This window comes from Callorhinus ursinus, unplaced genomic scaffold (genome assembly GCF_003265705.2).
Source record: "Callorhinus ursinus isolate GAN/ISIS: 27379988/994484 unplaced genomic scaffold, GSC_fseal_2.0 scaffold6, whole genome shotgun sequence".
NCBI lineage: Eukaryota > Metazoa > Chordata > Mammalia > Carnivora > Otariidae > Callorhinus > Callorhinus ursinus.
This window is the reverse complement of record NW_027397068.1, coordinates 57633653-57645965: the sequence shown is the minus strand read 5'-3', so window position 1 is coordinate 57645965 and position 12313 is coordinate 57633653. Positions and strand designations below refer to the sequence as shown.

Below are 12313 nucleotides of genomic sequence, written 5' to 3'. Positions count from 1 at the left end.
AGAGGGGAGACCCTTGCCTGGCCTTACCTGGGACCAAAGGAACCCCCATATAATTTTATCAAATAAACAGCTGATAGCAAGGGTAATGAGGCAACAAAAAAAACATTTGCCAAGATTCTAGATAACTGCTAACCTCTCAAAAAAATGAGTCAACCCTGCCCTGTTTCCCTTCTGCTTTCCCAGTAGCAGTAATTTCTGACTTAAAAAAAAACAAACCCAAGCCTTTTAATGGCAGGATTGTGCAACAGCATCTGCATCTAATTTCTCAAAGTAATGTATCGTTCCTTAAAAGGAAAAGAGGGGTCCTTTTCTTCACTCCCATTCTTCTGATGACTGAATCCTAGAGGGGAACAATTCCCCCATTTGCCAACACTTACCGTGACATTACAGCACCACCTGCTTAACTGTTCTCCCCTTTTTGGAAATTTGCCCCCATCAAAAAAGTGCTGGTAGAATAAAGTTCTTACCATGTAGGGGGAAAAAAAAGGCCCCACACTTCTCTGTAATAGTCTGCCTCTGTTCCATTGTCCTTTGTAGCATTTTCTTACCTGGTTTCTCATATGTTTGATTTTAATTCGAACAGGGTCCTTCAGACCCTGGATAGTAATGTTTCCAATACTGCATGCCATCACATAACTCACTAAGGTGCCTTTCTTGGTTTCTACATCCTTTCAAAGAAAAAAAATGGATTATTAGTCAGAAGTACACTTGTATTTGATTTTGGTGCTCCCAGACACGCAAACTGTCAGCACTTTTTACATTTAAGATTTTCAATTATAGAACATCCTGTTTATAAGATCAAATTGCTGGCTTTCCTGAAAGAGCTTTGCTATTTCCCTTATTATAATAAATACATTGAGGGAACATTATGAGCTGATGCTGTAAGGCAATGTTCATAAAACCTCACTCTTGATTGCTATGACTGATGTCAGCCAGTTATCGTCTGAAACAATACAAACCCAGAAATAATGGACTCATAAAAAGCCATGAAACAATTAGATCATTTCCCTGCCCTAGAAAACAGATGAAGTTGTTTGCTGTTAGAGAAGTATAAAAGAAATATGGTGTGAAAAATTAAAAAACAACAACAATTCATCTTTCACATCCGTGCCAACAGCCTGACGTGTTTAGTAACTTATAATTCTACTAGATGAAGGTCCCATCCAAAACTTTTTTTTTCTAAGATTTATTTATTTGAGAGAAAGAGAGAGCAACCGCAGGTGTGGGGGCAGAGGAAGAGGGAGAGAATCTTATACAGACTCCATGCTGAGCGTGGATCCGAGGAGGAGGGGCTCAATCTCATGACTCTGAGATCATGACCCTGAGATCGTGACCTGAGCCAAAACCAAGAGTCAGACACTTAACTGACTGCATCAACCAGGCGTCCCCCATCCACAACTTCTACCTTCTCTGATTGTATACCTGCCACCCTCTGTAGCTTCCCCTTCAGAGACAAGGTTGTCAGGATAGCAAATCAGTGAATCCATGCTGCAAAATGATTGAGGCCAACAGCGTGTCTCTCGGCAAGACTATCTCTTACTCTTTCTTCCCTTGTGTTTTTCTTGTCAAACCTCCTGTATTTCTCTGTTGCAGCTTACAAATCAGTTTTTGGGAATAATTACAGGATTTCTTAAATGCCAAATAAATCTCAGCAATTCAGAATTCAGAATAGAGGTTTTTATTACTTATGTGTGATCGTGTTCAATAAAGTTGGTAAAGGCTTGTGGATAATGGCCTGTGGATATCCTGTCTTTTCTTTAAAAAAATACTCATACCTTGTTCACTATGTTAGGGGAGTACCAGAGAACCCTTAAAATCTTTTGACTCTGCTATAAATTTACTTTAAAAACCAAACATATGTTTCCTGATAATATGTTGATTGGGAGATGCCAAGAGAGAAGGGAAAGGTAGTGTGCAGAAAACAGACTCAAAATGAAACAATGACAGATTCTTACAGTTCTAACCTTTCTCCCAAACCCCCTCCCTCTGGGTTCAACCTCTCCTCTGAGCAGAGCCTCCTCCACCACCCATCACATTTTTGTGACACATACTGCATTTTTTGTTTTGTTTTTAAAGGTGGTGTTGTAAGCCTCAAATAATTTTTATAAATGCAGTTTTATCTGTTCATAGCTATTAAATCCTTGGAATAATTAGTAATCACATTCTTAATTTACTCAAAATTTTCATATAGCTTGTTTCTAAAACATTTGCTGAAAAAATTTTTAAATTAGAATTACTGTAAGTGATTTTATGGTATTTCTTTTTCTTATCTGTAATTTATATTGCCACGCCTCTGTACATGACAGTTGGAAGCAATCCTTGAGACTTGGCTATCTTCTCTTACACAGATGGCGTTGTTTGGTATATGCTGGGATCTTTAATTTAATAGATAACTTATTTTTTAAAAAGGGCTCAGTGAAACTAGTCTGGATCGGGTTGCACTTTCAAAGGAAACCAGAGGTCACCTGTGTTTGCTGGCAGTGTACTTTCTAGTATCTAGAAATGATGCCAATAAAAATGACAATAAGTGCTCAGCACAATGCCACCCCCCTCTGGGGATGTGTGAAGGCCAAAGGTCCTTTGAAATATTAATGGGAAAACTGATTAAAGCCAAGAATGCTGCTCATTATGTAAACAGTGCTTCCTGCTGAATTTAAAAAAAAAGAAAGAAAGAAACAAAAACCAAACCTTTCCTTTGGCACACAATTTCTTTGACTCTGAAGGTCTAAATTGCTGGAGAGCATAAAATATTTAACAAAAGGAATAATAAATAGTCCCTTCTCCACAAATTCCATTCCTAACTGTACTATGCAAGTCTTAATCTAGTATTTGATTTATTTAAAAAACCTAAATGAACACATCCTGTAATAAGCATATAATTCCCTGAAATAAAATGCTTAACTAATTATGTTAAAACTTTTCATTTTTGAAGATACAGTAGGTTAATTTCTCTATGCCTCTTGATATATTTTCAAGGAATCCAAACTTTCATTTTTTTCCTTCTGAGCAAAGAAACTCAATTTGCAATTGAAAAATAATTTAATGAACCCGTACCTGGAAAAGTCCAGTTTTATTGAAGAAAGTAAACTGTGCTCTTTTAACTAATACAGAATCTTCTTGACTTAAATCCTCAAGTAAGTTTGGAGGCAAAATTACAGAAGCCAATGGATCCATTTGTCCACTCTCAAAATCCATCTGTCACACACAGAGAGATACACAGGTCGAGTAATGACAAATTACCATGGTAACTAATCCACATCTGAATGAGGCAGGCAAGGGCTACTTGGTTAGGGCTGGGGTTTCCCTTTACCTCCACTGGAGTCACTGCTGCCCTGAATGAACCTCTACCGACAAAAGCCTGGATCTCATCTGGGTTTTGCAAATGTAGAAAAACAGAAGACACACTGATTGTAAGGCAAACTGAGAAATTAACAAATCGGTTAACCTCTTCAAGTATAAGAGTGAGATTTACACTTAATAGACTTTGAGCTTTTCTCAAAACACCTAGTGAAAGATAACTACAAAAAAGGAAAAAAACAAGATCGGAGTTGATTTGTCTGATTGCTGAGACTGAGTATCTCTGCACAGAGGAAAAGCAGCAGAAATTTTATGAATACTCTTGGATATCGTCCTTCCCTGAACCCACAGATCAGGCTCAAACGTGTCTTCCCATAAATGGATTTGGAATGAGACTGAGGCTGACCAAGTTTTCACTCTTAAATGTGAAACAGAAATATCCAAAAGAGCCACTACTCTCAAGCAGAAAAATGTCCTTCCTTTTATCCAGATTCTTAAATATTCCATCTTGGTTTATCTCCCGAGAAGAGAATCAGCACGCACCACTGTGTGCTCTCCCGTGTCAAGGATGATGTTATGATCATTTCATTTGCCCATGTGGCTAACACTAATGTACAGTACGAACTTGAAGAGTATCTGCTGGAAGGTCGCTCCGCAGGGCAGAGAGGCTCTCCATTAACCTGTCCAGCCTCATCACTGCCCACCCTCCTCCCAGGTTCACGCCACTGGTCCTCAGCAAAGTGCCATTCAAAGACCAGCACAATCAGCAACGCCTGGGAACTTGTTCCAAGTGCGAACTTTGGAGATCAACCCAGGACCTACTAACTTAGAATCTCTGGGGATGGGAGCCCGCCATCTGTTCTGACAAGCCCTCCAGGTGGTACAATGCAGTTTGACAACCACTGGCGTGGTTGAATACATGACACGTCTTCCCACTCGGGCCCTGAATAAAGCCCTTCCTTCTGACTGAATGGATCCCCCCCACCACTCTCAATAGGGGTTTCCCACTGATGGTTGAACACTTAGTTCCACCATCACCTCTTGTAGAAGGTAAGCTGACCACCCCGTCACATGGGTTCTAAAAGGACACCTCCCCTCGGTGTCCACGTACCTGTGGCTACTGCTATTATTAACCTAGCAAGTGTCTTGACCTACCTGCCTGCCACCCCGCCAACCAAGATCTTCAAGCAGAAACTGGTAAGTGATCAGATAGTGTTCCTTTGTCTAATTAATTAAAATTAAAGAAACCACTGGCTCATTACCTGGAAATAGGATTCATTATTGCTTGGAAGACCGATGCTAAAATTTGAAATTTCATTTGTCCCTGGGGACAGGGATGAGACTCCAAGAGCCAAATTCCGAGTTGTAATATTCACATGTGATGTGCTACTTAGGTCTATCTTGAAGGCCAATTCATCAATTGTCTTTAAAGCTCTGAAGAAATGACAATACCACTGTTAAGTAATACGTTTTATGTACTTGTACACAGGTGATTTGCAGCAGGACAAAATACAAAACAAGTAAAGTTGTCTTTAAATTTTCTGACCTTAACATAAATACCAACAAAACTACCCCAAACCACAATAACATCAGTTTAAACACAGAATCACAGTGATGAATGCATCCTCAAGAGAAATGTTATGCTTTAAGGACTACCAACAATGAAATCACCCTAAACAAATAACTGTTTTTCATCTCCTAGCCTTTCTTTCCTCATATAAAAAATACCTTTTCTATTTTATAACTGGTGAGAATCAAAGGAAAATAATGAGGTAAAAGCATTTATTTGGACTCTAAGACACTATAAAAAGTTTGTAATTATTATGTAGATAAGGTAAGTAAAAAATACATTTTAACAAATATAAAACTTTCACTGAAGAAATTTGGTTGAAAGGAAGAAAACAAGAATTATTAACACATTAAATGAAATAACTGGATGCACACTAATTGTGTAAAAACAGGTACATTTCATATGCCCTGGGCATTTTCATTCCTGAAGTACAATGATCACACAGCTATGGCATTTCCATGTCACAGTCCGTAGGACAGAATTTACAGTGACCAAGTTATGCCTAAAAGATGGGAGCTCAATGTTTGCTAAGTGTCTCTTTTGCAATCAAAGTGTCCTATGCTAATATATATAATAGCTTATCTGGTGAATTAATCCCAATTAACGTTTTTTCAGATGAGAAATGACATACTGATTATGTTTTTCTGGAGCTATTTATTTTTCTTGCCAGATGGACAATCCTAATCATTTTGTAAATTGTATTTCTCAAGAAAGAAAATAGAGGACTTTGAAGTTCACTTTGTGAATGATCTTGGGAACTACCCATGGATCTTCTGGAGATTTAAATGATCAAAGCTGGCCACCAAGCATTCAGATAACTGAGAAATTACATAACATGTATCCAATAAATTTTACTCTCCAGAAGAAAAAAAAATACTTACTCAGAAGAAGACTCAAGCAAGTCACTGTCTGGACTGGTTAAGATATTGGAAAATATATTCATTAAAGTTGAACCAAGCGTTATATCAATGTTTTCTTCTTTATTCACAATCCTTTTGACCTGTTCTACAATGCTGGTAATATTGGCTGAGCTTAAGGTCTGCCCATCACTAGTTAAATTTAAAATCTGGTTGGCCACTTCATTTGCTTCTCCTAAAAAAAGACAGCAAAAAAACAAAACACAAAATTCTGAACATTTCAGGAATCCAAAACATACTATGATAGTTCCACTTCAGAGTCCCAACTTTGGAGGGACCAATATTCATATATAGTTCTAAGAGAAATGTCCCCAGAATCACAAAAAATAAGTGTATAGCTGCTGATTAAAAATAATACACATGTAGGGGCCCCTGGGTGGCTCAGTCAGTTAAGTGTCTGCCTTCGGCTCAGGTCATGAACCCAGGGTCCCGGGATCTACCAGCAACTGGCTCCCTGCTCGGTAGGGAGTCTGCTTCTCCCTCTGCCCCTCCCCCCCAGCTCACGCTCTCTCTCTCTTTCTCAAATCAATAATAAATAAAATCTTTAAGGAAAATAATACACAACTATAAAACACTGACACAAATATCAATTTATTTGTTACATGTTCTCTAAAATTATTTATTTTTCATCTCTAACAGAATAAGCAGAACAAAAAGTTATCAGGAAAAACACAAAAGTTTTACAAAAAGAATCAGGAAAAACAAGAATTTCCTACCTTAAGTGAAATAATCATTTGCTTAAGCTTTTATTATTACAATGGTTATCATATAGCAGAAGAATATATCTGAAGAGGATGAAAACTATGAAGTCATTTCATTTTGCCTGTGACAACTGAAGGAAAATTGCTCACTTACTTGAACAGTTGGAGAGATCAGGAGGCCCCCAGTAGGCTACAGATGTGTTGGCAGGGTCACGATAACTAGGGAACAAAACAAGGTATTTCAAATATTTGACATAAATGACATTTTAATTGACAAAATTGGTTAATAATAAGTTTGAGAATTTGCCTTGATGTCTACGTAAACTTCATTTGAAAATAAAATTGTAATACATTGAACTAAAACTCTCACTGGAAATCCTTATTAGAAAAAAATCAGGTGCCATGCATCCTGGAAACACAATACTAGCAATAGCATGTGTCCTAAGATAGGGTATATCCGGTTACTAAGGTTAAAGGCATATTCGGTAATGTGGGTCAAATACCTCTTTAAGAACTTTGATAAAATCTGATTTTGATTTCACATAACTCTGTAAAGCAGATTATAATCCACACTTTATAGGTGAGGAAAAAGACAGAGAAATCAAAGAATATTCCGAAGTCTCACAGCCAGGAAGGGGTAGAGCCTTGTTTCAAACTAGGGTCAGTAACTCTCTAGAGCCCCTTCTTTCCTTCCTACCATGTGTCAAACATAGCAGAACGTGCAAAGTTTGGGCAGTTTCCATTTTTGACTCCCCTGCCCCCCACCCCTGTGAGAAAACTCCAACTGGGGGTGAGGAGTGTTCAGTGAATCCTCTGCAGTCGACCTGTCTGAGGTTTCTGTTAAACACTTAGGAAAACTACACCCTTACAATCTGCTTTAGCAGCCTGCCCTAACCTAGGATCCTGAATTTAGTCCCTCTTTTTCTACCTCTTCTCACTCCAACAATAACCATTCCCAATTGTTTAAAGGTTTTGGAATTTCAGACACATGTTCCAAAGCTGGAAGTTAGCACTGTTCATCCACATGCTTTGCTTTAGAGTCACCCTGCGGTTTCCAGATTTCCCCATCTTTCTTTGGAGAAGGTTAAATTAGCATGGTGCTTGGAGCAAAAAGCTTTTCTGGGTAACCTACCTGCCTTTTTACCCTTCATGAAGTGTGGTTTAGGCGTTCACAGACTTTCCTGTCCTTCCCAATCACTATACAATGTATGGGGACTATCGTGCAGCCAGCCTGTGTAACCCAGGCAGGTAGACAATGTGCAGCTTTACTGGCAAGATTCAATAAAAAGCATTACCATGTCCGTGAAGCATAAAAGCCCTGTTTTCCTGGACAGGGAAAGTTGTATACAGAAGGTGGGATGAGTGGCCAGTGATAGCCTTTGGGATCCTCATCAGCAGGACATAAACCTATGTGAAAATAAGAGCCAACACAGAAATGTTAATCTATTCTTTGAAGTAAAAGGTAAAAGATAAGAGCAAAATGATGATGTTGGTACTTAGGTATTTATTTCATGTAATGCTAAAGTACTGTTTTTTTTTTAATGTTCAGAATTTGTAAACCTTTAGAAATTAGGAACAATAAACATTTAGTACACCTGAGACACAAAAGTTATTCAAATCAAAGTCACACACTTATGGGAGTATAATCATTAAACATACATCATTATTCTAATATAAACTGTTAGCCGGTAACATTAGTAAAATAAAGATGTATTCAAAAAATGAACACCACATACAATGACGATCCTGAAAAATTCAAAATGTAATATGATCTTTTTCCAAAGGGGAAAGCCTACAAAATGATGCATCAATCCTGTTGTCATTGAGTCATAAGCATATTCTATGGAAAACATTTCCAGCTATTCTGAAAGCACCGATTGCCTGGAAGTCTGCTGGGGGGATGGAGAGAGGGGACCCATTAACAAGTGCCACATGCCCCTCACCTGCGTCTTCATCCTCAAATCATCCCACCTGTTGTTGGAAAACTCTCTGGGCAAGAGTCATGACACCAGTAATTCCGATTTTACCATTTTAAAAATATCCAAATAAAAGCAATATATCAACGACAATAAAATCATGTCATTTCAGGACTGAAAAATAGCCATTTAAACCAGACCATTGGGAACTGGTATTAGAGTCTCCAACTTAACATTTAAAGAAATTTCCCATCTACATTCTAACCCTTAACATCACCAGGGTTTGTTCTTTAATATTTTCAATTGGTAGAAACTTTTCCTCATAGGCCCACTTTCAGAAAAACAATAAAGCACAGAATTTATTTATTATGTTATGTTAGTCACCATAAAAATACATCATTAGTTTTCGATGTGGTGATCCACAATTCATTGCTTTTTATAACCTCCTGTGCTCCATGCAGTACGTGCCCTCCTTAATACCCATCACCAGGCTCACCCATCCCCCCACACCCCTCCCCTCTAGAACCTTCAGTTTGTTTCTCAGAGCTCATAGTCTCTCATGGTTCATCTCCCCCTCTGATTTCCAACCCTTCATTTTTCCCTCCCTAATGTCCTCCATGCTATTCCTTATGTTCTACAAATAAGTGAAACCATATAATTGACTTCCTCTGCTTGACTTATTTCACTTAGCATAATCTCCTCCAGTCCCATCCATGTTGATGCAAAAGTTGGGTATTCATCCCTTCTGGTGGCTGAGTAATATTCCATTGTATATATAGACCACATCTTTTTTTAAGATTTTTTAAAAAATTTATTTATTTGACAGAGAGAGACACAGCAAGAGAGGGAACACAAGCAGGGGGAGTGGGAGAGGGAGAAGCAGGTTTCCCATGGAGCAGGGAGCCTGATGCAGGGCTTGATTCCAGGACCCTGGGATCATGACCTGAGCCAAAGGCAGATGATTAAGGACTGAACCACCAAGGTGCCCCTGGACCACATCTTCTTTACCATTTGTCTGTTGAAGGGCATCTTGGTTCCTTCCACAGCTTGGCTATTGTGGACATTGCTGCTATGAACACTGGGGTGCATATGGCCCTTTTTATTACATCTGTGTCTTTGGGGTAAATACCCAGTAAAAGCACAGAATTTAAATTAAGTCGTATAAATTATATGTCTAGGTAAGCAGAGAGTTTTCTGGGATTCTGCAGCCTCCTAGAACAGAGATGAGACTGGCCGGCCCTCACAGAGTTTCCCTGTCATATATAATCCACCATTCATCCAGCTACTCCTTGTGGAGACTCATTAGTGAAAGGTAGCATGTGTACTCTCCCCTGCCTCAAGAAGCCCCATTTGTTAATAAGCAAGCACTTTCCCATAGAGGTCAGAAACTGTTCATGATGATGACATCAACAATGATGATTTGCATTCTGCCACCTCTATGAGTTCTCTGTAACTGTGTAAGTGGACACATTACATATAGGTAGTTCCTTATCCAAGCCAGGGATACCTGCTTCTTTATTACACTGGGATTCTGGCCTCAGTGGGAATCAGCCTCTTAGAGACTGAGAAATACTTGCTTCCCTGTGTGTGTGTATAAGGAAAAGAGTCAGTTTCCTTTTCTTTTGATCTCTATTAATATGTTTAATCATAATATAATCATACAACATTAGAATAATATCTTCACTTCTTATTGTCCATATTTGTGATCATTAATTTTTCTACAATATCCCCATCAAACCTCATTTTTTTCAAGTATTTAAGTGCTAGGGAATGTGCTGCGTGCTAGGGGAGGTGGGAAATGAGGGTGTTAAAAAAAAAAAAACTAACGGGTGTTCTCAAGCCAGAGGAGATTCCTGTTTAAAGAAAATATCCATAAGAACGTGAGTCCAGTCAAATATTATGGTCTTCTAATTTGTATGGTGCTCTAGGTCTCCGGAAAGCATGAAGTGGAGGCTCAAAGGCAAGGACTCCTATTTATGCATGATCATGTCATACAATTCATCATAGAAAAGATGACTTTGGGCTGTCTTTAAAACAATGATGTGATAAGCAGGTGGATGGTGGGAGTACAGAAGAGCAATGCAGGCAAGACACGGAAAGGCACAAAGGAGCATGGCGTGTCTGAGGAGGTGCACGGAGTACCATGTGTGTGGTTGGAACTCAGCATGTGAATGGTGTCTAGGTAAGAACTGACTCTCAATCCTGGATAACTCCCAGATTTCTGGCCTATTCCTGTAAAGACAGTGCTATCATTCATGAAGACAGAAAACATAAGAGGAGATGTTTTCTAACAAGAAATTGCCTTTTCTAAGATTTACCTCTTTAGAGTTTCCGTATGTCCACATACACACTCTTTATTCCTGAAGTTGAAGCCAATTCTGGTCAAGGCGATCCTGGCACTTCGCTCATATTCTTAGTTTTTCCAGAATATGTCCCCCAAATAAGTGTAAACTCTCCTCTGCCTCTTTCATTCCCTTAGATTCATATCTCTGATGTTAACCATGTCACCCATTTGTTACTATGCCACCAATATGATGAATCTCATCATCAGGAAAAATAGTTTTAAATAGGCAAACAATGCACAGAGGAAGAATATTGTTGCTGCTTCAAAAAAACCTGAAGAATTATATCAAATACATATAAAAAAAGGCACTTACCCAGTTGCTTCACACTCACTGCATATAGCCTCAAGCCTTCATCCAGGGACTCATTATTTTTTAAGAGCTTCTGTTGAATGTCTTTTCCTTCTAAATTGGGATTGTTGGTAGCATTGTAAACTAGAAGGGCCCAAATCACCAACCTAAAAAAACATTTCAGATATAATTGTTGGAATTGCTGACTGGTTGATTTTTTTTTTTTAATTTTTTTTATTTTGTGGAAAAACAGAACATTTGGATATGGTAGGTAAGAGGGATGACCCTGAAGTATTGAGACAGGAGAAATAGGCCAAGGCACTCAGAGACTCCTCGGGCTGCATAAATTGTAATGTTAAAAATATCTCAGTATGAATAGATTATATAGGATATCACATGTGTAATTCTATCATATCATACTGTTATCACCTCATTTAAGAAATATTTTAAGTAATATTTATATCATACAGGCAAGAAAGGGTCATACTTGTGGTTATTTCTACATTGTTTCTTTGGAGCCAAAAATAAAGTTTTTTAAAAAATTAAATTCCAACAAATCTGACTAAACTGATCATTTGACTTTAAAATTATTAAGGGTGTTACTGTTTACAAATGTGTTAAACTTTCTCCAGAATTGTGATACTGATTTTCCATCTCCGTGAAGCATTTGCAAGTATGTTGTATGGTGAAAAGTTACAAAATAAATACTTAAAATATACATGGTGATTGACCCGCACATTACAGAAGGAGTTTACAGACTGTCTGACCTTGAATGTCTTTAAAAAGAAAATATTTCTATGAGAAGCAGAGATGTATCTGAAAAGCCCCATCAAAACCTTTGGTTCTACATTTTGAAATAATATAATTTTCTATTCCACTGTGATCATAGCTATAGTCAATAGCAGAAATCAAAACATGCCAAAGTCAAGGCAGGAGCACTATTTTTGAAATAAGTATTGCCAGTAGAGAGGCATGGCATATTGTACTTATAAAATTATGTAGGTATCAATAAAAATGAAATAGAATATTGATATATTTGTGGTACTAAAAAAAGAAAGACTAAATGAAATCTATGTTATTCAAGGTTAGGTGAAATTAAAGAAGAGCTCCATTTTTTCTCCCTAAATATCTGTGTTAATTTCAAAGACAAAGTACGGAACTGTTCTCATAATTCAGTCCGAAAAGCTATTTATCTCAAAAATGATCTAATCCCCAGTGTTCACGTATAAGTCATACTTCAGGTTGAGCGAGACATAGATGTAAATAGAATGGTGAACTG

At 38.0% G+C, this 12313-nt stretch overlaps 1 protein-coding gene across 5 annotated transcripts in view; it reads right to left on the bottom strand.

Annotated features, from left to right (window-relative positions):
• Positions 1-12313, bottom strand: part of ADGRG6 (adhesion G protein-coupled receptor G6) — a 136164-nt gene that overhangs the window by 32300 nt on the left and 91551 nt on the right. For all 5 annotated transcript variants that reach the window (XM_025866120.2, XM_025866129.2, XM_073894015.1 and 2 more), the window contains 7 exons: positions 11059-11201; positions 7781-7892; positions 6640-6704; positions 5749-5959; positions 4560-4731; positions 3055-3195; positions 549-668 (listed from right to left, as the gene is read on the bottom strand). In XM_025866120.2, the coding sequence (XP_025721905.1) occupies positions 549-668; positions 3055-3195; positions 4560-4731; positions 5749-5959; positions 6640-6704; positions 7781-7892; positions 11059-11201 (964 nt within the window). The remainder of the gene's footprint in view (positions 1-548; positions 669-3054; positions 3196-4559; positions 4732-5748; positions 5960-6639; positions 6705-7780; positions 7893-11058; positions 11202-12313) is intronic.